General features: G+C 34.0%; 2 protein-coding genes, 1 non-coding gene and 1 pseudogene across 5 annotated transcripts in view; 1 reads left to right on the forward strand and 3 right to left on the reverse strand.

Annotated features, from left to right (window-relative positions):
• The window catches only part of Recql (RecQ like helicase), a 35,793-nt gene extending 22,628 nt beyond the window's left edge, over positions 1-13,165 (forward strand). The window contains exons 7-15 of the mRNA XM_027934154.2: positions 5,106-5,272; positions 5,980-6,061; positions 7,109-7,257; positions 7,339-7,456; positions 7,915-8,053; positions 9,684-9,775; positions 10,897-11,116; positions 11,468-11,597; positions 12,186-13,165. Coding sequence (XP_027789955.2) covers positions 5,106-5,272; positions 5,980-6,061; positions 7,109-7,257; positions 7,339-7,456; positions 7,915-8,053; positions 9,684-9,775; positions 10,897-11,116; positions 11,468-11,597; positions 12,186-12,335 — 1,247 coding nt within the window. The 3' untranslated portion in view covers positions 12,336-13,165. The remainder of the gene's footprint in view (positions 1-5,105; positions 5,273-5,979; positions 6,062-7,108; positions 7,258-7,338; positions 7,457-7,914; positions 8,054-9,683; positions 9,776-10,896; positions 11,117-11,467; positions 11,598-12,185) is intronic.
• Positions 2,585-3,318, reverse strand: LOC114091749 (CMP-sialic acid transporter pseudogene; annotated as a pseudogene).
• LOC114091768 (small nucleolar RNA U13) lies at positions 9,514-9,611 on the reverse strand. Its single transcript, XR_003582549.1, has one exon. It is a non-coding gene; the product is annotated as a small nucleolar RNA U13 (small nucleolar RNA).
• A 232-nt stretch (positions 13,166-13,397) lies between the features above and the next one.
• Positions 13,398-26,208, reverse strand: part of Pyroxd1 (pyridine nucleotide-disulphide oxidoreductase domain 1) — a 30,098-nt gene continuing 17,287 nt past the window's right edge. For all 3 annotated transcript variants that reach the window (XM_071610104.1, XM_027934164.2, XM_071610105.1), the window contains exons 6-12: positions 23,573-23,733; positions 22,634-22,734; positions 20,212-20,347; positions 18,913-19,025; positions 18,192-18,314; positions 14,474-14,611; positions 13,398-13,657 (exon numbers count right to left, since the gene is read on the reverse strand). In XM_071610104.1, the coding sequence (XP_071466205.1) occupies positions 13,409-13,657; positions 14,474-14,611; positions 18,192-18,314; positions 18,913-19,025; positions 20,212-20,347; positions 22,634-22,734; positions 23,573-23,733 (1,021 nt within the window). In that variant the 3' untranslated portion in view covers positions 13,398-13,408. The remainder of the gene's footprint in view (positions 13,658-14,473; positions 14,612-18,191; positions 18,315-18,912; positions 19,026-20,211; positions 20,348-22,633; positions 22,735-23,572; positions 23,734-26,208) is intronic.

The raw sequence follows: 26,208 nt of genomic DNA on the forward strand, positions 1-26,208 counted from the left end.
GCTTAATCTGGCAGTCTGGTCTTCATTCCTCTTCCCACTTAAGTTCACTACTATTCACTGTCTTCACCTCTCGCCTTGCTGCTTTCTCCTCCCTTGTTTCTGTAATGTTACACCCTTGAATTTCTTCCTGTTTTTATTCCTTTTGTTCTTTCTTTGTTCCTTCCTTAAACATTAGTGTTCCCTAGGAATCTTTACTGTTTTTTTACATTTCTCCAGGGATAGTGAACTCGTGGATTGAAGACTTGTCTAGTTTATGGATTATTTTGGGCATTGTTTTTTTTTAAAACATTGATTTAAATACCATAGGCAGGATATATACTCTTTATTTTACTAAGAACCCTTCTATCTTAACCATATTACTCCACACATTTCTTATCTGACAGCCACTGAAGGTATCTGATCTATTACTCTTGTTCTATGTTTTCAACCTGAGCAGTCTGAGCACTTAAGGATTTTTACCATTGCATTTGTATTATCATGACTAATATTGTCTCACAGACTGGCTGCCATGCTATAATCAATTATTCCCACATCTAATTATCTTACTTTTAAATTTCAAATTTATATTCCTAGTTGTTTGTTGGAAATGTGAATGTTAATTAGAGGACCAACACTAAATTCCACTTCAAAGAACTGCTCATTTTCCTTCTATTTTGCAACTGGGAATCAGTATTTGTTCTTCTAGATGTCCTCACCAAGAACTTTTGATTTTTTTTCTCCTCTCCTCTCTGGGCTGCCTTTGCTCCTTCCAACTCTTCTTCTTATATAATTTCCCTTTCAGTCTTTCATTTCCAAAAACTCATTCAAACACATATTAGTTCAAGCAAAATTTTAGCAGTTATAGAGGTTTCAGGATTCTCACAGATTTCAAAATCCACACATACTCAAGTCCCTTGAATAAAAAGTGGTATGGTCTTTGTACATAAACTATATACATCATCCTGTATACTTTAGATCATCTCTATTTATAATACCTAATAGCATGTAAATGCTATATAAATAATTGTTATACTGTATTGTTCAGGGAATAATGATAAAAAAAGTCTGTGTTTGTTCAATACAGATACAAACGTTTTTTCAAATGTTTTTGAACTACAGTTAGTTTGGATATAGAATTCACTGATACAGAGGGCTGACTGTGCATATCATTCAGGGTCCAACCAGGAGACAGGAACCATTGTTATTTGAACACAGAGAATTTTATATGAAGAATTGTTAACTATGTAAAAGGTGATTAAATAGATAACTCAAAAAATAAAGAACTTGATATCATAGAAATAAAAACTGAAAGAAACAACTACCATCCATAGGACTAGAGAATAGGAATAAAAGTAATATAAGTAATAGAATTTAGAAACTTAGAGGAGGGGCCTTGTGGAATTGGCCCTTGGACCTCTAAGGAGGAATAGTTCCTTGGTGCTGGAATTTTGGCAGTGGCAGAAGTGCAGTGGATTCATAAAGATGCTTCATTAAAGGTTGGAAATACTGCCAACTGTATTCAGCTGCTTCTGAGGACAGACAGTGCTCCTGCAGTGACATTTATGGGAACACGAGCAAGCCCACAGGAAGCAAACAGCTGGTGGTCTGTCCTGTCAGACCACCTGACAAAGCTGGCATGTAATGTGTAGTTCCTACCCCTGCATCAAAAGGAAGGGTATGGAAGGTTAGGGTTGGAGCTGAGAAAAATAACTTCATGGTGACACATCATCTTTGTCTTATCTTACCTCTGCAGATTAACCCACCATGTCCTGGTAGCTCTACCTCTAAAGTGAGTTTCAAATGTATCTATTTCTCTTTGTTTGTGTTGTTATCTTTTAAGTCCAAGTAGGTTTCTTTCCACTGGTTTATTGTAATAACTCTCTTAACTAGGCTTTGTTTTCAGGTTTTTTTTTTTTGAGAGCCCAACATTTAGCCATACTTTATATATTAGAAGTCTTTTTTTTTTTTGAAAAAAAAGTACATCATCTAAGAGCAAAGAAATATGAACCAGTCAATGGATGGCACAAATGCAGCATTAAGGAGTACTTAGTCACCACTCAGAAATCATTGTGTGAGTTATGAAATAGATTCTATTTGAGAAGTTACACATTCGGTTTGTTTCTGAACCAGCCAGTGTGGTTTCTGCCTCTTTTATAAGAAAAGAGTTAGGTCTTTACTACTGCTAGAACATGATATGGTATATGATTTGGAGAACAAGGAAGGGCCATTCTTCTCCCCTGGTACCTCAACAAGAGAATGATTAGTATAGGAATGGCTTTGGCACTTTAACCCTCAAACATTGTCCCACAACTTGTTACTTGAATATTGTAGCTTCACATGATTTTAATACCATGCCATCTCCATACTTTTTATATACACGATTTATATGTACAGTAATAAAATTCCTTTATTCTAAAACAATACAGCTCAACCCCAGAAAGGCCCAAATTAAGTCTTTATATTAGTTCACTCATAACTTTCTTCTTGATTCTTGTGCTATATTATTCATTTTGTTTTCTATTTAAGCTACCATCCAAGATTGACTTAAGGCTCTAGTTTAATGCAAATGATTTAGTCATAGTATAAATCTCTCTTGAGGCTCAAATCACACTTCAATGATTCTGTCTTTTGAAGCTGTTTCTCCTTGTTGGATGTGTCGTGTCTTGCTAGGTAGTCCATAGAGATAGATGGAAACACACACAAGAAGGGTATACCCCTTCAGAGCATACCCAGAGCAAAGGTAATCTGTAACCCAAGCTGTGTGACTGAAGCAGTGGTAGAAATTGTCAATGGAGGCTGCTGCAGAAAAGCCTTTCATGATGTCTTTGTACTTGACCACAGCAGAAGTATAGAGACCTCCAACACTTGCCAGAAAGATGACAAACCAGACATAATATGTGTAACCATAGAAAGAAAATCCTTTTTTTAAAAATTTTAGCTGCATTTTACAAGTTGCCACCAAGTAATGTCATAGCAATTCCTGATAAATACATACATTTGAATGTTTCTCACTCAAAGGGAAGTGTCTGAAGTCTTCAAGACTTTTTCAAAATACACTCCTGCAAATCCTAATCACAATATAGCAATTGCTATAGCACCAAACCCTAATAATGGATTCTGTTCCACCACAACTTTTGTAGCTTGGGCTGGTTTCCACTATACAAGTGTGACTCCACCACACAGCATAGACACTGAAATCCACTATCATTTGCTGATTATCCACTTTCACATTAAAACAGTACATACAGTAGTACAGGGAATCTTTAAGTGGTAGGTCAACTGGAATAGTGCTACATCCAGATTGCTGAGAGCTAGGGAAGCCATGTTGTTTTGAACAGCATTCATTAATGATGGCACACTTAACTTCATCAGTTCCTTGAGGGTCCCTAAGACGTTTTCACTTAAAGATGCCTTTAATCTACCCAGACCACCAGTTTCTCAGGGGCAACCTCGGTACTCCAATAGCCCAATGAGATACTCTGATTTTAAACTAAACCCTTGTATAGTTTGTTTTCTATATAGCAACCAAATTTTGATCTTTCCCAGATATATATCAAATCATGTTAATTTGCACCTAAACTGCTCAGCAACTTTTCTGTACTTAGAATAAAATTCAGAGTTCTTTATTTGGGCCTGTTAGGCAATATATGATTTATTTCCTATATGTCTACCTGATTTGCTAGTTTTCCTCTCTCACTCTTTCAGCTTCAACTCTATTGGGCTTATCACTATGGGTAGATATCACTCTGATAATAGCATATTTTGTGCTTTATTCCTTATATTGTGTGGGTTTTTCCCTTGGATTATAACTGTATGTCTTGCTTACCACTTTATTTCTAGTGCTTAGAGATTTACTGGCCAACTTTTATCTGTTGATGAATTGATTAACAGGACTCATCCCCTGTCCTTCCCCAACTTCTGCCCCCTCCATGTCCTAATAGTCACAAGGATCTGTGAGGGTTGAGTTGATATATTTCCCTTATGTTTTTTTCTTTCTGATTTATCTATAGTGTCATGGCTTATTTCATATTCTCTATTATTTGTTTTCTTGCCTATTACTGTCATTTTTTAACTGGTTTCCCTCTCTTAAGTCTTTTCTGCTCTAGCCTATCCTTGGCATTGCCACTAAAGAATAATTCTGAAATTTAAGTCTTATTTATGCTCTTTGGGCACTTCTGCATCTATCCATGGTCCTCTCTGCGTGGAAAGACCTTCAAAGAGTAATGGCAACTAGTTCACTTCGCTTCCCAAGTCTTACACAAGTTCCTCTTTTAGGTCAGCTCTAATTTAGAACGCTACATAGAAGGAATTCTGGAACACAGAATCCCTACCTAATGGATTGGGCAAATCATCCAGCACAACACCCTGTGGTGTAGCCCCACTGAAATGCTTGCTGTTTTCTGAACATGCTGAGTGACTTCATGCCAATGCATTTACATTATACGTGCTGTGTCCTCTGCTTGCTGTTGTTCTTCCCTGTTAAGCAAACTTCTGTCTGTTCTTCATGACCCAACTCAAATGTTATCTCCTTGAAATCTGCACAACATCACAAGAAGTTGTTTCCTCCTCCATGTGTTCATAGTTACCGTCTATCTTAGCAGTTACCACATATTTTGAGTACTGAGGGAAATGAAGGATCTCTTACGTAGGGATTTAGATATGTATGATAAGTATGAGTCCAGAATGGTTTCCCTGAAATAGGTTCTGTTGCAAGCAGTGCCTTCACCACTTTTTTTTGCCACTTTTGGATGAAGTAGATGGTAGAAAAGTTTTGACCAGTGGTTTCTTTTATCTTTTGTTGATAGTAACAGAACCAAATACTATGGCTATTTCCACTATCTCATGAGTCTTTTGTTCAGCAGTTGTAGATCAATGCATAGTTGATGGAATGTTTGGTTTCTTTCTCTTCAGTGGAGTTCTGCCTATGTCCAACAACAGTGTTTCTGAAGAAAAGTGTAAAAAAATCTACCTATAAAAGAAGAATAGTAGGCAATAGCAAATTTAATGTTATAGATAGCTATGAAATAAAATTATATGAGTCATTGATTATCTACATAAAGTTGAGGGTATAATTTACTCTAATCCTTTGAGGATAGAAAGAAGGGCACTTTATTTATCTTTTTCAGATTATAAGGCACTTGGTATCTTGAAGCGACAGTTTCCTAATACATCACTAATTGGGCTGACTGCAACTGCAACAAATCATGTTTTGAAAGATGCTCAGAAAATTTTGTGTGTTGAAAAGTGTTTTACTTTTACAGCTTCTTTTAATCGTCCAAATCTTTACTATGAGGTATGTGACTTTTGTCAATTTATTACTTTTGTGAAGAATTATAGCAGAGAAATTATGCTTTTTCATTGTGTCTGTTTTTATTTACATGAGCAACAGTTTAAAAATACAAAAAGGTTTAACATCAGTAGATAATTAGAAGCAGATTCATTAATTGGTATCTTATTCACATATCTCTGGTGCTGTATAATCTTTTAAATAAGAAGTCATGTATTTGTTCAAGTTGTTTACATTTTTTCTTGTACAAGGATGGAGAGAGAAATGAGATCATGGACCTGACATCTTTATGGAAATTAATTACTAAACAATAGAAATATTAGAGATTTGCCAGTACCCCCATTTAGAGTTTATTTACTACATACTGAAAATAAAATAACCCAGTTGCTGTCCTTCCTTTCTTTCTAACCCTTTTAGGAACAGATACAATCTTTCTTCTGTTTTAACTGAATAGTTATTTATTTGTGGTGTATGTTTTCATAAAAATAGCATTAGAAAATAAAAAGGTCTCCTCATCTCTAGCAAATTAAATAGTTAGAATCAAGAGAGTCTGGGAGGTGGCAGAAATAAGTCATATGGCTTATGAAACAAGTAAAAGAGTAATGGAAAAAAACTACTATGCTCATGAAAGAATTGGACTTCAAAAGTTGTGAGTAAATGGCTACTTGGATGGTACTTCTCTTTAACTTTTTAATAAGATAATTTTTTTCTAGGTTCGGCAAAAGCCTTCAAACACTGAAGATTTTATTGAGGATATTGTAAAGCTCATCAATGGGAGATACAAAGGACAATCAGGTAATATAAAAGCAAGTAAAACTTTGGGGACTTTCAAAAAGTAATAGTATCCTGGTAATTATACTGATTAATTACTAAATATATTAGCATGTGGCAGAAGATACTTGAAACTGTTGTGATAAAATTAATTCACTTGGTGACTCTGGAAACATGCTAAGACCTTTGTGTATGTCACAGATTATCAGTCAGAACTGCCTGAATTATTATGGTTATTAATACTTAATTGCTTTAGAATGCACCTAATGACAATATTAATTCAGTGGCATAGACTTTAGATAATAAGTACTACATACAAAATAAAGGGTTAAGTGTTGATGTCTAAAGAGTTACAAAATAATGTGTCTAAAGAACACATTAAAGAAATAAATAGTACATATTTAATAGTTTAGGCAGAGATGAAATTGAGAGTATGTGTATATGCATTCCAGAATTGATGACTAGGCAAATGATATTGAAGCAAAGAGTTTGTTTAAAAGGAGCATTTTAAAACTGTTGTCTAGATTTTCAGGAGATGGTAATGTGTGTCCTGGGTAAAAGGAGTTCCAGGGTCAAGTAAGTTAGAGAAAGGCTGTGGTTATTTATCCTTCTTGGAGGGTTAATAGGGGGTTATGTCAGCACACTGGAAGCTCTGACCAGCCCTGAAGGTAGAGAGCCTATTTAACTTTGTGGAATGCATTGTTCCTCAAAATCATGTGAATCCCCCACCCCCACACCCAGACCCCCAGATACTTACTAACATTTTATGGAACTGTGGGGCATCAGTGTGAGAAATATTATGTAGTAGGAGATACGGGTGGAGAGAGAAAACAGGTAATGGTAACTAAAACTGGTAGCTCTAGCTCAGGGCTCATTTCTGCTTTAGAGAAGGCTGGTGATCAAATCTTGCATTATACACAAAAGTCAATAAATATATTCTTAGGGCCTTGGAATTTTTTCCACCTGTGTATTGTATTAATTAGTGGCTTGTGTGTGTTTTGAAAATGGTCTCTGAGGAAGGTACTATTTATGTATGTCTAATACATGATCATATTTTATATTTTGTTGTAGGAATCATATACTGTTTTTCTCAGAAAGACTCTGAACAGGTAACGGTTAGTTTGCAGAATTTGGGAATTCATGCAGGTTCTTACCATGCCAATATGGAACCAGAAGATAAGACCAAGGTTCACACAAGATGGTCAGCCAATGAACTTCAGGTTAAGATTATATTTTCAATAGAAGCCTAATTTAAAATATTTAAACTTGACTTAACTGATAGACATGTTAAAACATTTTAGGTAGTAGTGGCAACAGTTGCATTTGGAATGGGAATTGATAAACCAGATGTGAGGTTTGTTATTCATCATTCAATGAGCAAATCCATGGAAAATTATTACCAAGAGAGTGGACGTGCAGGTATGTAGAACTTACAACTAGAAGTTATTTTTAGAATACTTTTCTAGAAGACACATCATACACATTTAATGATTCTGTATTTTTAATCTTTATCAGGTAATACTTTTAGAACAGTCTTTTTAGCAGATTTATTTTCATAGGGAACATGTTACTTATATCCTATTGGGGTGTTAAGAATCGTTTCTTGTGTGTACCAAGATAATCTGATACTCATCATTTCCTCTTGACTCAACTAGGTCATTTAAGGGCACATTTTTAACTTAATATGATTGTTGTTAAGTCTTTTTAGTGATTTTTTTAAAAAAACTTGAGAGTAGCTGTTAAAAATAATTTTTACATCTCTAAAATCTCTAGATGTAGTTTAAAACTTTGCCAGCCTATTTTACATATTTATCATTTTTTCATGTGTGTTTTTAAAATAAGTAATCATGCAATCTCACGGATTTCTCAAACTACAGGTCGAGATGACATGAGAGCAGACTGCATTTTGTATTATGGCTTTGGAGATATATTCAGAGTAAGTTCAATGGTGGTCATGGAAAATGTGGGACAACAGAAGCTTTATGAGATGGTGTCATACTGCCAAAACATAAGCAAGTAAGTTACATGTCTGTTTTAAAACTATTAAAGAAAAGCATGATATTAAATTGTACAATATTATTTGAATACTTACTAAGTAAATTGGTATTAATACCCAAATCTGTAGAAGCAGATATTTGGAGGCAGGAACCAGTGTATCAAACTTCTAATGATTTTTATTAATTCAAGAAAGATGCTCTATCTAAATTAATTGTTTAACTGAAGATTTTGATACACATTGACAATGAATTGAAGCCTTTTTCCTTTGGCAGTGTGGTGTAACAGCTACATGCTGTAATAATTTTGAAAAGGTGTATTGGCCAGGCATGGTGGTACATGCCTGTAATCCCAGTGGTCAGCAGGTTACAGTAGTAGGGTTGAAGGTTCAAAGCCAGCCTCAGCAATTTAGCAGGGCTCTAAGCAATTTAGCGTGACCCTGTCTCAAAATAAAAAAATAAAAAAGGACTGTGATGTGGCTCACCAGTAAACACCCCTGGGTTCAATCCCTGGTACCTATCCCCCCTGGGGTGGGGGAAGAAAGAAAGAAAAAAAAAACAGATGTATGACTGGTATTTTGAGAGCGAAACTCAGTAACGTGGGCCATTCTACCACCCAATGTGCAAAGGAAATAATTGAGGACAAGGTCATGTTTCACATTATGAAATAAATATAAATCTATTTAGGGTAAATTTAGTTAGACCATATAGTTTCCTGATGGCCTCTAGATCTTTATCCTCTTTGTACTTTTACTGCACACAGAAGGGCTCAAAAATGTTGAAATGGAGAATAGTAACCCAACGGTGATAGAATATAGCATTTTCTCTCAAATGTACGCTATAGTAATCTAATTAAGAGAAATAAGAAAATGAAGATTTCTCAGACTTTCATGACGTATTTTGAGGTTTAGACTAAAACATCGATAATTTAAAATATAAGTAACTACTTTTCTGTCAAGAACATTTTCCCAATAGTCCTAAAATACTGATCTCAAAACCAAACAGATAACTTCTTAAACATTATGTTCAAGAACATAATGAAAAAAAGCATAAAATATGTAGTAGGCAAAGTGGTCCCCCATCGATGGCCTTGTCCTAATCGCTACAACTCATGTCTTCCCTTACATGACAAAGGGGAATAGGGATTAGTTTAGATCATATGGGTAGGTCTAGTGTAACCACAAAGGGCCTTCAAAGTGGAAGAGTTAAGCAGAGAGGTCAGATTGATGTGATATGAGAAGGATTCAACCCACTATTGCTGGCTTTGAAGATGGAGGAAGGGGCCAGGCAGCCTCTAGAAACTGGAAAAGCAAGGGTATAAGTTTTCACCTAGAGCTTCCAGAAGAAATGCAGCTCTGTTGACACTTTCAATTTGACCCAGTGAGACCCGTGATAGATTTCTAATTTGTAGAAATGCAAGAATAATAGAATAGGTAACTATACTCTGAAGTGTAGTGATTTCTCTCTCTCTTTTTTTTTTAATGTAAGAAAGGTACTGTACCAGTGTCACAGTTTTAAAGGGAGGCACATCTCAGGACAGTGCAGACACTTAGTCACCATGCTTATGAACCAAAAAGGATCCTGAAATAGTAATTTTTAAAAACTTTATTATTAGATCATTTAATAATCTATACCTCTGAATTTGTTTGCAGATGTCGCCGTGTATTGATAGCTCAACATTTCGATGAAGTGTGGAATTCAGAAGCATGTAATAAAATGTGTGATAACTGCTGTAAAGACATTTGTAAGTGTGTATTTTTAAACCTTTGTAGGCTAATGTATACAGCTAGGATTAAGTAAGGAAAGTATTAGACCCCCAATGGATTAAAAAGATAAAACAAGTTATGACTAGAATTTTCCAGATTCAAAAATAATGTCTTGAAGTAGGTAAATATGCACAATATAGCAATATAAGTATAGGACGTGAAATTTTTTAAAAATAAGGTAAAATTTGATTCTTCTAAATAGAAATACTGTATATTTGAAAGAGGTATGGGCTGGGGACATAGGTCAGTTGATAAGAGGGCCTGCCTTGCTTGTACAAGGCTCTGGGTTCAATCCCCAGCAACACACACACACACACACACACACACACACACACACTTAAAAAAAAAAAAAGAATGAGCTAACCCTATGATAATCTCTAACATTTTGTAGTCACTGGGAAGAAAATATAGTGCAAACAGATTTTAGCAAAATGATGAACTACTCAGTAAGACACTAACTTAGTGGTGTCTTTTTTCATTGTGTATGTATGTATATGTTGTTCTTGAAAAGCTAAACTAATTAGTTCTTCATACAGAGCCTCATTTAGTTCTGATGCCTTGGGTGGAAGTCACTGCACTTTTAACTTTGCAGCTAAAGAAAGTTATTTATGAGTTTATTAGATTATCTTAAACTGACCAAGTTAACAAAAATATGATATTTTAGAGTGCCAGCCTCTTAACAGTTGGGAATATTTGTCCAGGACATTTTTGGCATAGGAACCCATATTAGTTTTTAGAATTTGGCTTAATGAACACGAATCAGATAAGTAAGTATGAGGATCAGACTTTCCTATAACATATACCTTTTAATAACTGTCTGGTGGACACTTTATGCTTTCTAGAGTACCGCTAGCCTGCTGATAACCAGGGTATTTTCTTTACATTACTATAAATCCTACAATATGTTGGTCTAGTAATAGAGACTTGAGGAACAGCCTCATCTTAATTTAGAACACAGTAAACAATAATAATAATAATAATGTTTAAGAGTGGCTCACATTGATAACTAATTTTAAACCAGTTTAACCACTTATGATAGCCTATCCTTGCTCTCGTTTTGAAATTCCAATTAGCTATAACCATGTCTCTTTCATTGTAGCATTTGAAAAAAAGAATATAACAGAGTACTGTAGAGATCTAATTAAGATCCTGAAACAGGCAGAAGAACTGAATGAAAAACTCACTCCACTTAAACTGATTGATTCTTGGATGGGAAAGGGTGCATCAAAACTGAGAGTAGCGGGTGTGGTTGCTCCTGTACTTCCTCGTGAAGACCTGGAGAAAATCATTGCACACTTTCTTCTACAGCAGTATCTTAAGTATATACACACCCATTTCTTGTCCTTTCATGTTATCTTTATGTTTTTTTAATTATAATAGAATAAATGGCTTTGTAGTTATTCATGTCAACTTTAAAATGCTATAGAAAACAATTTACCTAATGAACAAACTCAAACCTTGATTGACAGTGTAAGTCAAAAAAGTGCAAAACTGTTTTTTATAAAGATTATATTTGTGCTCATATAGTATAATTGTGCTACTGTATTTTTATAAGTATTAGAAGTATTTTTATTATTTCATAGTTATTTAAAATTGTAGTTATTTCTTTAAAAAATTTCAGTTTGTGATTCCTGTGAAATTTTCTGATTATTGGCCTTTATCTTCTGCAGAGAAGACTATAGTTTTACAGCTTATGCTACCATATCGTACTTGAAAATAGGACCTAAAGCTAATCTTCTGAACAGTGAAGCACATGTTATTACTATGCAAGTAAAGAAGCGCACACAGAGCGATTTCAAGGTAACTGACTGGCTACTTTATGTGCTTAAAAATATATGAAAGCTTATGGGATGTTTTTCTGCATTTCTCTCCTGGGTTCTGGTGAACACAAGAAGAGAAAAATCATTTTTTTCTTAGATTCTGAGTTTGGAAGAGAGAGAGTGTAACTTTATTTTCTGTGGAGATATTAAGTAGAATAATTTAGATTACCCAACATAGATTAGGAGTTTCCAACCTTTGGAATGTGAATTCCATTTTGAAGTCTAATTTTGGAGGCCCACTTCCCTCCTGATACTGGTTGTGATCAGCAATGGTTAAGAAATCTGTCTATGCTACTCCAGAGTTACAAACCCAATACTGTCAAGCCTGCAAAAGCATGCCAGGAACCACCATGTCTCAGGACACCACCAGTTTTCTTCAGGTTTGTTTTCAGACAACATGGCCTCTTTAGATTAGGCTCAGATTGAGGAGAATTTTGGAGGTGAAAACTAGACTCCTGGATGAAGAATAAGCTAACGGATACATAAAGAATATTTTGAGATTATTAATCTCATGAGAAACTGAAAAGCTGAATTTTTACCAGGGTGCTTGCTTTGTTATTTTTTGTAGGTTGAGACATCTGAAGCTTATCATTCTGAACAAGCTGATAAAAAGGGGAAAGGAAAAACTTCAGGTAACTTCCAGAAGTCCACAAACATGCTTCAACAGTCTGGTTCTAAGAATACAGGGGCTAAGAAAAGAAAAATTGATGACGCCTGAAATAACTATTACGAATTTTCCACAACAATAACTGTTTATGCATGTACACATCATTATTTTTGTAGTTAATAGTTTATTTTAACAACAATTTCACTGATACTTTATATGATAGAGAAAACTATTTTTAGAGCTTATCTTTGTGAAGATTTGAGAATTTGAGACCTTTCAATAATTAGGAATCAAGAATTATATAATTTTACTGGGGCTGGGGTTGTGGCTCATTAGTAGAGTGCTTGCCTCGCACATTTGAGGCACTGGGTTCAATCCTCAGCACCACATAAAAATAAATAAACAAAATAAAGATATTATACCCATGTATAACTAAAAAATATTTTAAAAGAATTATAATTTTACAATATAAAACAAGAAATACAAATAATTTTTATGCAAAATTTTACAAATACAAAATAACTGACAATAAATTCATCTGGCTTTCTTACAGTCTTTATGCATTGGTATACTTAAGTATATTTTTTACTTTTGATGTAACTTTTTGATGGCACTATTAAACTGACACAGGCTCATCACTACAAGTGAGTGATATTTTAAGCTGAATAATGTAAATGATTTCATCAGGTTATAAAAATATCTATAATTCAAAAAGAATAAGGCATCAATATAAATAATATTAGCAAGTAAGTTACAGCTACATCTCTATTTCAGGGAAATGAAACTGTAAGCTTTTTTAAACTATATCCCTACTTTGACATTTTACAGTCAAAAATGGATCTGGTCTATTAGAATACATTTTGGCTAAATAAATAAGAACTTGGTTAAATATGCTCCCAAGCTAAATCATAAGTAAAATGTTTAAGTTCAAAATATAAAAATGTGTAACTTAAGATTTCTTATATAATAAGGGGCCAATTTTGTGTTAGAAATATATCTATAAATAAATTATTTGAACTGATTTCATCTTTAGAATTGTATTTAATACTTTTCCCACTAACATCATTATAACTTCTATATATAACTTCAGTGTGGCCATCATTAGATTATTGCAATGATTCACTTTACTGACTTCCAGTTTTCCTCATTTGGACCTTTATATGGTTCTTGAAGAAATTTCCATTTTAGTCAAAATAATCTTCTATATCAATATTTGGATCTAGAAGATCTTCTCCATATGATGAAAGATCCATTTGGTTTAGAATTAAATTTTCAAATGTTTCCTCTAAATCAGTTTCACCAATTAAGACAGCTCCCATCATTCGCCCATTTTGCATGACGACTTTGACGTATTCTTGTCCTTTGGTACACCTCAGCATTAATTCATGATCTGAACCTAAGCCCTGTGCATTGTATTTTCCCAACAATACAACCTGTATATGGGGATAAAAAAAGTTTCTTGTGAGTACCTAATAGGAAATATAAAATTGTGCAGTTACTTTGGGTCAAGCTAGAATAGCCAGCAGAAAAACTGTTCAACAAAATTTTAGCTGAAAATATCATTGGGGAGGATCCCAAAGAAAACATTCTAATGTCCTGCATTTATTCTACATATAACACTACCACATAATCTGCACTAATATTAAAAGTATCAGTGAATATGTTAATGTATAGTATTAACATTAAAAGTGTCTAGAGAATATAAGGGGATGTACTTTATAATCTACATGAATATTAAAAATGTCTAGTGAAGAAATACATGATATGTGAACTATATTCGACTGGAGTCATTGTTTAAAGATTGAAAAAACTGAGAGCTTTCATGGACAAATTATTTAATCTCTCTGAGCCTTACAAATGTATTTTTCCTTATATATAAATTAGGAAGGTAAAGACCTGCTTTGGAGTGATGCAAAGAGAACTAAAACGTACAGGAAAGAAACTGGTTCATTATTGAGTATGACAGCTAACAGGTGAATCTCAAATAAAACTTAGAAATGTACAATAGGACATAAATCTGGAGAGTTTTTTTTTTTTCCCATCTTAACTGTAAAACAGTATAGTAACACGGTAATAATTAAGATTAGGAATTAAAAGCAATTCCAGACACTGACTGGCAAGAAAGAGAAAATGTCATTTTTGTAAAAATGACTGAAACCAGGTAAATTTTTGAGTAAGAAAATGAGATGATCAATCATATTTATGTACTAGATTAACAGAAAAGGCAATGATTTCCTTAATTATCTTACCTTATAGTTAAAAAATTTTGTTACATGAGCAAACAGTTCAAAGCTGAAATCCATGTCAATAGAGTCTCCCAAACTAGCTGCAGCCATGCATTTTGCAGCATACCATCCCATCTGTCTGGCCTGGGTCCACAACCTCATCTGAGACAATGAAAAAATGTTATACATTTTAACATTTTTGAAAATGTTATCATTTTAACCTGTACATTCCTTTAAAGAGGGTACAATGTTTGATAGTTTTTCAGATCAGTTGGTTCTGGCAGTTATCATCTTACTGAAGCAGTTACCTGTGTACACCAATTAAATTGACTTAGGTAACTGTTAATTTAATCAATTTACTGCCTCAAAAATTAAGATACTGGTAAATAGAAGACAACAATGAGTGGCAGGAACACGAAACTAAAGAGATAATTCTATAGATAGGACTATGTGCTGGTCCGCCACATGCTTTCTCTTAAAAAGCAAATGACCTGAGGACATTGTGGCTCCGCTCTGGCTTAAGTCCATAGGACATATTACATTCCTCAGCAAACAACCTGTTATATGTGGAGCTGCTCTTTTAAGACTCTTGATTGTAAGATTCCTCACTGCTGAGATGAACACAAGTTACCCTGAGGGGGGACTTTTATGACTTTCATACAGACCAAAATTCCAAGACTCGAGAAGATAGGCTTATTAAAAAGCAAAGCCCACTGACCATAAAATCTGCAAAATACAAGTTTCAATTAGAACTAGTCAGCACAGGCCAAGATGACCAAGAGTTGCCATTCAATTTTTAGCATGTAATTATAATGGTAAAATTCCCACCCTGTTCCAGGGATTTCATTTGGTTACCTGTGGGTAAGACCATACATGGTAGGGATTTAAAAATTTGATGTAATCCTAATGTCAGTTAAGAATTGAGAGTCCGTAGGACAGGTCTCTTTAGAAAATTCCTTAAGACCTCCCAATAAAACTAGGGAAAAAGGAGTGCCACATCTCTCTCTTCTTTGAGATGTTCCACCGGCTTCTTTGAGGGTCTTTCCCTGTTCCTCCAATAAACTTTGCTATGTATACTTCCACTACATTTTATGTCCTGCTTGCTTCACATTTTCTTCTACAAGAATACAAAAGCTGAGAGACACAACGTGACCCCTGGCCCATTACAGGTAATATAGTATGACACCAATTACACATATATTTTAATAAAATTTCTACTAAATATTATGAAAATATTTCAGGTACACTGAAAATGAAATTTTAATTAACCAGTCCCCACATCAAAGTTTGTCTTCAGCATTGAGAGAGATACCAATCTCTGAAAAATTTGGTCCATAGTCTAGTAACCTTTAGATTTAGGCATCAGATGGTTAAAGTCCTACTGTACAGTTAACCTATGGTCAGCCACATACAGATATTTGTCAGCTGGTGCCAGCCCTAAGGTATCATATCAGATTTCAGCAGTCGATTCTGGAAAGTCATGCAATGTCATCTCTTTGACAGAACTAATTTCCCCTCTATTGTATTTTTATTATATTTCTATAAATTTTGGAATTCCCTGGTATAACAGAAAACACTGGCTTTGGGAGTAACAGTAAATGTGAATTCCATTCTTCTACACATTTATTTATCTTTTCGAGCCTCAGTTTCTTCACCTGAAGCATAACCACCACCACCTACTACATGGCTGTTCTCCAGGGAGAACAGGTTGGCCTATAATAGGCAATTTGTTTCCTTCTACACCTCTGTGTGTGCATATGTACCTTAATACTGACTTTTGTGTGCAAAAACAATACAATACAGGCATGAACTTTGAGCATTTCTAGAAGTGACTTAAAAAAATCTTTATAAACAAGGTAGGTTTAATGAAGTAAAAAGGTAGAATATTGTAAGAAATCAGAGTAAACTGAGCACAGTAATAGCTGGACAATGGCTATAAGAAGTGGCCTGCACTGACTTAAAAAAATCTTTATAAACAAGGTAGGTTTAATGAAGTAAAAAGGTAGAATATTGTAAGAAATCAGAGTAAACTAAGCACAGTAATAGCTGGACAATGGCTGTAAGAATGGCCCACATGTTGCTGGGCCATTACCTAGTGTAATCCAGCCTCAATATTCCTTGAGTTTGCATCTTGGGCTATATAAAATTAATATTTTATTGCTTCTGCAAATTAAGAAATGGAATCTATTAGATTTACTCAAAATAAGAGATGTCTGTTTATTTTTGAATATTTTCCCTGTATAAAATTATAGCATATTAAAGAAATAATTCATCTTAGTGGGTTTAAAATGTTTGTTAAAAATCTCACAAACTCCTAATTAAAAATTTTTGACAACTGCCAGGTGTGGTGGTGCACACCTGTAATCCTAGCATCTCTAGAGGCTTGAGGCAGGAGGACTGTGAGTTCAAAGATAGCCTCAGCAAAAGCAGTACCTAACTGACTGAGACCCTATCTCTAAAATAAAATAGAAATAGGGCTGGAGTTGTGGCTCAGTGGTCAATTTTAATCCTCAGTACCACCCCCCGCCAAAAAAAAATTGTAACAGTTATACCACAAAAAATGACAAAGGATGATGGAGAAAACTGAAAAGAAGCTATGTTGAAAACAAGAAGACTGACACCAGTACTGATGTCTCTATTCTACATTAAATAAAAAAATGACACTGCCTCTTCAAATATGCAGTGCTTTCCCACTACATTACACCCTATAGTTAATCTGAATGAATAATAGCTCTAACCAAGAACTTGTCTTTTTAACTAAGGTTCTTTTATCTGTAATATGTCTCTTATCTTTACCCCTTCTAACATAACCTCCTTGTGTTTTTAATTATCTTCCTCTAGTATTATTATTCTCCCATTAGAAGGAAATAGGCTAGGGTGTGAGGAAAGGAGGAAGTGCAGAGCCAGTTGGGAGTTGTTAGGTGGAGGAAAGCAATTCACTATAAGAAAATTCATAGTAATGATTACCATAATAGAGTTACCAGGAATAGGAGGCTTTATGTAATCTATGATCTGAGTCATTTTCATTGTTTAAATTAAAAGCTCTGCTATGGTTGTGACTATATGGTTGTGACTAGCCACATGTAGCTTTTAAATATAATTAAGAGTAAATAAAACCAAAAAGTTAAGTTCCTCAGTCATATCAGCTATACTTAAAAGTACTCATGTGACATGTGCTTCTAGGGGCTGTCAGATTAGACAGTACAGAATTATTGAACAGAATTATAGAATTTCCATCACAGAAAGTACTATTGGACAGAACTGATAGGCATATGAAAATGAAAAAAATACTAGCCCATAATTTCTTTTAAATTAAAAAATATCTGAGCTTGAGCTTTGAAGTCAGACCTGGATTCTAAGGCTGACTCTGGCTCACTCTACTGATATTCTCAACTTCATACCCCTTCTTAGTAGATATCCCAGGAGTGAATGGAGATGGAAACATCTGCTACACTGAACTGTGTGAGGCTTGATGTGAGAATAAAGTGGTGAAACAACAGTTGTTCAATAAAACTATGTAAAAGGAAAAGAAAATAGATATCTCAATCTACTATTGTATAACTTACCAAAAAGGGGGAAAAATCTAGTATTATTTTTTTAACATCAGAAAATGACTGTGATATAAGAGTCCTCCTTAAAGTAGAAAAGCTGGAAAATTAAAAAGTTGGACTTGTTGATAGCAACTGATTTATTTTCAAGTGCATTATCTAACAAAAACAAATGACCATAAATGCAAGCTTACCTGCTGCCAGACTGGGCTAGGTTGCCAAGAGGCAGTGCAGATGTCACCTGCAGCATAGATATCAGGAAGGGATGTGTGCATATGGTCATTCACTTTCAGGCCACCATCTTCTCCTAGTTCAAACTAAAAACGTTCCTTATAAGCAATAAGTGTTGAGAAAAATGAAACAAGTTTTTCATTCTAAAGTAAAAGACCAAGTGAAATTTTTACTCCTTGGTGTGCTGATCTTTAATGAGAAAGTGAAAAACAGCTGCCAAATTTAGACACCTAAGCTGAATTTCCAGGGATCAAATTCCTACTAAATACAGAATCAGAAAAAAATTCTCAGAATTTCAACATCAAAAATATTTAATAATCATATGACTATACCACCCATAATTACAGAAACATTCCTGTTTTTATAAGCTTTTGCTGCATAGCAATCAGTAAATAATTAAAAAAGAGTCTATAAAATTCACATTTGAGAATTCATAGGAGATGTTAGTCTCTTACTGACGTTTAGATAAATTGTATGTTATGTACCTTGATGACATTATGCTGCTACTAAGTATTTTAAACAATAAAGAATACTGTAAATCAAAGCTTGGCTATAAACCAAACTGTTTTCAGCCATCTGAAGTTATATGTTAATACTAAAACAATTTTTCATGCTTGAGAGGAAGTCTTCATAAAAGTTAATACTTTAAAAATAATCATAGTTGAACCAAAAATTTAATCTTACATTGTTACCACTGAGAAAAGGTTCTATATTTGGTGTAACTCCTGTAGCACTGACAATGAAGTCACAGCCGTATATCTTTTCATTGGTCAATTCCACATACACAGGCCACATCTCTTTAAAACAAAAAAACAACTTTATTCTCAGATATAATCACCAGCAATTATTCACAGCATTACATGAATATAACAACTAGAAATGAAGAAGAAAGAGGGCTGGGGTTGTAGCTTGGTGGTAGAGTGCTTGCCTAGCACATGTGAGATACTGGGTTTGATCTTCAGCACCACATAAAAATAAAGATATTGTGTCCTCTACAACAAAAAATGGAAAAGGAAAAAAAAAAGAGGGAAATGAGTTTAGAATAACACCTTGAATAATTTTTATAAGGTATTTTTTTATAAGGTACGTCATCTTTTTTGGGGTATAATTACAAAAAACATGGCATTCTACATGTTTTCCTTCAAACTTGGACATACACATTTTAGCTTCCGAGATCAGACGAGATCGGGTGCGTTCAGGGTGGTATGGCCGTAGACGACATATACATTTTAACAAAGTAAATTTAACTGATAATCACTTTATAAATTATTTCCTTGAAAATTTTCATAAATATTTTATACTGTTTGATCCAAGTAGTTTATTTTTTTAATATTTATTTTTTTTTTAGTTTTTTTCGGCGGACATAACATCTTTGTATGTGGTGCTGAGGATCGAACCCGGGCCGCACGCATGCCAGGCGAGCGCGCTACCACTTGAGCCACATCCCCAGCCCCCCAACTAGTTTATTCTTCAGTGTTTTTCTTCATAGTACATAGTTCATCTTGAACATTACCTTTTCCTATGGAAAAACTGAAAAGAATTTGGAGCAGGAGATTTATATAATCATATATTTCTTCAAATAATGCACAAGAGTGTAGAATAGTAGTTTTCATGGGAATGTGGAATAGGACATAGAAAATCTATATCCTATTCCTAAATACAGAAATTTTCAATCCGATTAAGGGAAGTCACTTTACCTCAACTAACTTTAGGATTTTAAAAAAAATTTATTTGTAATATGATTTGTTTTGAGCTGTAATATATTGATTAACTCGTTGAGCTGAGACAGTCCAAGCACTGTGTAAAATTTAAAGCCTTATATAATTTATTAGAAATTTTAAAGAATAAGTAGTGAAATGAAATGACTTAATGTTATTCAATTATGGCTTTATTTTTTACTTAAATTTTATATGGAAATCTCAAGTTTTAAAATATAAGACAGCAAGACTGTATTCCTTTAAAATAAGTGGTTATATATTTTACCTTTATCACTTTTAATTGATTCATTATGATGGTCTCTTGGGAAAGTACAGGACTTTTTCTTTAGAATTCTAAATTCTTCCTGAAGATAGATTTTCTTTACTTCACACATAGTTTCAATATGAATTTTACGAGAAAACTAGAAGTAAAAAGAAAAAAAAAGGTTACTCTAATACTTCAAGAAAATAACTTGTGTTACTGAAGACGAAGAAAATAACTATAATACACTTGCAGAAACATAGAGGGGAAAAACAATACTTAGATATGAATTACTCTGGATACCCCTAAAAAACCTCTCCATTTTTGTGCATAAGAGGAATGAGCAGAAATGCATTCAGTACTTTAAAGAGACCTAGCATTTGCACTGGCAAATAGAATGGAGGGGATGCTTTTCATTCTAAGCCGGATAATTACACATGCATAGTTTAAAAATTAGAATAGTAACAGACTATAAAAACTTCTTCAGAAAAATTCCAGAACCTAGCACTTTACTAGTCCTAGGTAAATAGTAGATATTCAGTAGAAGTTTATTGAACTGTATTATTGTGTTAAAAAAACAATCGTAGGATCTAAGAGTACAGAAAGAAATGATTCTGTATAATCCCATCCTCCAAATTAAGTATACCATGTAGCCAGACCCTCTTACTTATCCAAAGCTGAAAAAATTGCTTTAAAGAAATCAGAGAGTTATTAAGAACTCTATGCATACTCCTTTTAAAATATGACAGCTTTTTAACAACTGTCAAACATTTAAAATAGTTAATGAAAAATAGCAAGTAATCTGCTTATCCAATTAGGATAATAAGTGAATGTGTTTGAACCTATCTAACAAACTTCTTTTTCGAGTTTTCTACTCTTTTTTAAAAATTATTTTTATTTATATATGACAGCAGAATGCATTACAATTCTTATTACACATATAGAGCACAATTTTTCTGATTGTATACAAAGTATATTCACACCAATTCGTGTCTTCATACATGCACTTTGGATAATGATCATCATGTTCTACCATTATTTCTGACCCCATGGCTCCTTCCTTCCCCTCTAACACCTCTGCCCTACGTAGAGTTCCTCTATTCCTCCCATGCTCCCCCTCCCTTTGCCACTAAGAATCAGCATCCTTATATCAAAGAAAACATTCGGCATTTGTTTTTTTGGGATTGGCTAACCTCACTTAGCATTATCTTCTCTAACTCCATCCATTTACCTGCAAATGCCATGATTTTATTCTCTTTTATTGCAGAGTAATATTCCATTGTGTATATATGCCACATTTTTTTTATTCATTCATCTAATGAAGGGCATCTAGGTTGGTTCCACAGTTTAGCTATTGTGAATTGTTCTGCTATAAACATTGATGTGGCTGTGTCCTTGCAGTATGCTGTTTTTAAGTCCTTTGGGTATAGACCCACGAGAGGGATAGCTGGGTCAAATGGTGGTTTCATTCCCAGTTTTCCAAGAAATCTCTATACTGCTTTCCATATTGGCTGCACCAGTTTGTAGTCCCACCAGCAGTGTATGAGTGTACCTTTTTCCCCACATCCTTGCCAACACTTACTGTTGATTGTATTCATAATAGCTGCCATTCTGACTGGAGTGAGATGAAATCTTAGAGTGGTTTTGATTTGCATTTCTCTAATGCTAGTGATGATGAACATTTTTTTCACATATTTGTTGACTGATTGTATATCATCATCTGAGAAGTGTCTGTTCAGGTTCCTGGCCCATTTATTGATTGGGTTATTTATTTTTTCAGTGTTTTAACTTTTTGAGTTCTTTGTATAACCTAGAGATTAGTGCTCTATTTGATGTGTGAGGGGTAAAAATTTGCTCCCAAGATGTAGGATAGTTATTCACCTCACAGATTGTTTTTATTTTTATTTTTTTTTGCTGAGAAGAAACTTCTTAGTTTGAGTCTATTCCATTTATTGATTCTTGGTTTTAATTCTTGTGCTATAGGAGTCTTATTAAGGAAGTTGGGGCCTAATCCCATATGATGGAGATTAGGGCCTACTTTTTCTTCTATTAGACGCAGGGTCTCTGGTTTTATTTCTAAGTCCTTGAAGCATTTTGAGTTGAGTTTTGTGGATGGTGAGAGATAGGGTTATCTAACAAACTTTATAAGTGTACTAGAAGTATCTGAAGTGATCTTGAAGAAAAGATTAAAAGAGGACAGGTGTGTTCAGTGTAATCAGGGTTTGGAAATTTCTATCCCTTCAGAGTTAAGAGGAAGACTGAGAGTTGGATAAATTTCATATTCACCTATCTTTGGTGGGCATCTAGGCCAAATGGCTTTGAGTCCTTTCCTAGCACTATGGATTTATAAAGTAAAGTGACCTACCAATTCTTTGGCTAACGTTAACAAATGGCTCACAAATCTAACATTGAATTTAAATATATTTAGCCAGTGTATGACACATACCTCTTTTGTTCCTTTAAGACTCAACCCTTCATGCCAGTCTGGTCCCAAGGCACTGCCTACATTATCGGCATTAACTTTGGTTCTTGCTTCTTTTTTCTTTCCTGAAAAAATGAACTCAGATGATTTACAAATTGCCAGGCAGAAAATTATGCCTGTGTTCTGAAACTTTAGGCAGTGTATGATTCTCATTCGTGACTAAACTAAGCATTAATCATTTAATTCTTTTTAATATTGTTTGGTTTATACCTATAAAATGGATAATCCTTCCATTAAGTATTGTGTATAAATAACACTTGATGTATTTTTTTGGATATTACATACCAAATAATTTGAAGGGTAAGAAAATTAGTTGTCAGATTTTCAAATTTTATGAACTTTTAAGAACTCCAAAACGTACAAATTTTTTGTTTTGAATTTTATGTCAGAATTTTTTTTCCTTTTTTTTTTTTTGAGAGAGAGAGAGAGAGAGAGAATTTTTTAAATATTTATTTTTTATTTTATTTTATTTTTTTTCCGGCGGACACAACATCTTTGTTTGTATGTGGTGTTGAGGATCGAACCCGGGCCGCACGCATGCCAGGCGAGCGCGCTACCGCTTGAGCCACATCCCCAGCCCAGAATTTTTTTTAAAAGCTATTAAACAACAGCAATAACAACAAAAATTGTGAGGTTTGTACCTGTGGTATTTTTAGAAAATTACCTTGGGTACTGCCCTATAGCATCTGTTTGCAAAGAGGCAAATGGGCTGGTTTATTTAATTCATTCTAAATTTCTCAATTGTATATATGTTTTAGAAAATCTGAAAACTTCATGTAAAGATACAGGAATAAATATCCATAGTCTTATATACCAAATATATGTTGCTAAAATTTTATAGCCCTTTTGTGTATAGTTAAAAAAATTCCATATGAGAATTAATGAACTAGATGGCATACATACCTTCAGTTGTATATCTAGTTCTTTTATGTGCAATTTTAGTCTCTGGTTTTTCAGAAATGAGTTTGGAAGTCAAAAATTCTGCAGCTCCTACATCAAAGAAAGTATTCCCAATAGCTTTATCTTTAATGGCCCAAATAACTTCACAGCCTTCAATTTCATATCTGAAACAAATATTAAGGTTATCTGACATAATTTCAAAGATCCAAGGAGAAATCTCTGTATCTGCAAATAACAATTATCTTTTAAAGCAAAAGTAACAAACATTTTTAGACAAATTTGGAAAGACTGATTATAAAGAGTAACATAATACACTTTAAGGATAATAAAAATACTATAAATAGTTGCATACGGTGGTATATTCCTGAAATCCCAGTGACTGAAAACTGAGGCAGGAGAATTGCAAATTTGAGACTAGTCTCAGCAATCTGGCAATGCCCTAAGAAACTCAGCAAGACCTTGTCTCAAAATAAAAATAAAAAGGGTAGGAGATGTAGCTCTGTGGTAAAGTGCCCCTGGGTTCAATCCAAAAGCAAAACAAAAGAATACTAAATATATGTACTTAACATTAAGAAAAATTTTATTACAATGAATATCATTTCAGAGTGTTCAAGTTTTATGCAACTGTCCTCCAGATGTACACAAGGTTTTGTTCATCTGGTTATAGTGCAATCAATAATGGATAGATGGTAAATAGCTACAGTATTGGGAATAGTTGACTTCTTTGGAAACATTTTTAATGGTTCAAACAAAATGCCATTTTAATCTCTTAGACTGGTATAATGTAACACAGGTTATGTGACTTTTCAAGACTAATAATAACCATGTAATAGAAAAGACAAGATATTTTTAGTACATCATACTCCTGGTCACATGCTATTCATGTTTTTTTTTGACATACTGGAAAGAAGCCCTTTGCCTTATCCAGTGTTACTTTATTTTTCCTACTCTCCAATGCCAACATTTAGTCACTAAATTTTAGATTACTGGGAGAAAATTCTATTTTATGTTGCTTAGGTCAGACATTGCTCATTAGCAGAAAATGGAATACATACCTATTTGATAATTTTGCTCAATTTACATATAGTCATATAGTTATCATGAAATGTTTTCCTTTTTATAAATGAGAAATTTATAGTTTTTCATACCTTAATATAGCAGTATAAAAACATCAGCGTAGTTTAATATACTTATGATTGACTTGCAGGCCACAGTTATTTTAAGTAATCACCACAAAGTAGTCCTGAACTTGCTCTTCCTCAGCCTCTAATCTTCTCCTAACCCAAATTGAGGTCTCATCAAGATATACAAGCTTGAAAGTATCACACATAGATGAAATACTTTTATTTTTAAAACCACTCAAAAAATAGACAATAGCGTGGTATCACAGTTTAGTAAAATTGTGAAAAACTGTTTGAAAAGAATTAATCTGTACTTGGAAAGAAGAAACAGATAATAAGGGGATACTGATGACAAAATTAGTGTTAGCCTCTGTGGACACAGATGGTATTAAAGAGTAGAAAGGGTTTACATATGTCATTTTTCATCCTGAGAGACAGAGAACTAATCATTCAATGGATCTAAACACAGAATAGCAATACTTGTGACCATTCTTAAGCTGTCAAATAGCTTACTGTGTGTAAAATTATGTTTTATCCATGTTTATAGTCTTCATTCTTCAACATAAAGAAAATGATAAAAGATTAAATGTTGGAGACTATAAACATTTTGGAACATAAAAAAGCTTTTAAATGTAAATTATAATAATTATTATATGATACTTTTGGTGACAGCTGATGAAGATTATCTGTCACTTGTACAAACAATTTGAAGCCCCTTCTACATCTGTGCCTCTCCCCACATGGCTTGAATTTTGGTTACTACTCTAGAATTTTCTCTGCATTTTTTCTATACAATGACAGAAACTTCCTACCATAATAATGATTGCTACCTCTAATACTTAAGTTATTGCTGAACTCTTATAGGCTTCCAATGGGATTGACCATCCTAAAAAGACAAGGGCAAAAACTATTCTAAGAGTTGGAGTGGATGCATAAGCGAAGGCAGGCTTGGCATATTCCTTATTTTTATTCAAGTTTTTCCTTTTGTGGTTTGACCCAACTTTCTGGCCCAAAAGAGATCTAGACTATGTATGTTAGCCACCTACTGAAAAATAAAAATCACAAGGAAAGTGAACCAGTGTTCTGCAGTTCACAATAGGCTATTTCTCAACATTTTTTTTTGAACTTGAAATATCATCTTAAAATGAAAATATTACCTGCCCCCCCCCAACAAACAAACAAAACTAAGAATTGGGAGGACCACATCTTTGTTGTTGGGGTGGTGGTGGTGACTGAACCCAGGGCTTTGCATATGCAAGGCAAGCACTCTATCAACTGAGCTATATCCCTAGCTCTGGGAGTACCATGTCTTATAATAGTAGTCACTACTACTGTTATTGGGTTTCACTGGCCAGACAGGTAACAAATTAAATGAGTGAAGGAGGGTGGGTATAAGCAATAAAAAGTGTATAGGCCATGAAATTTCTTAGGTGTATACATGTAAATTATTTTTATACGCAGGACGTAGTTATAAAGCACATCTATGCATCAAAACTTCCCAGCCACCAGTTTATGAGC

Source organism: Marmota flaviventris, chromosome 3 (genome assembly GCF_047511675.1).
Source record: "Marmota flaviventris isolate mMarFla1 chromosome 3, mMarFla1.hap1, whole genome shotgun sequence".
In the NCBI taxonomy this organism is placed as follows: Eukaryota; Metazoa; Chordata; class Mammalia; order Rodentia; family Sciuridae; genus Marmota; species Marmota flaviventris.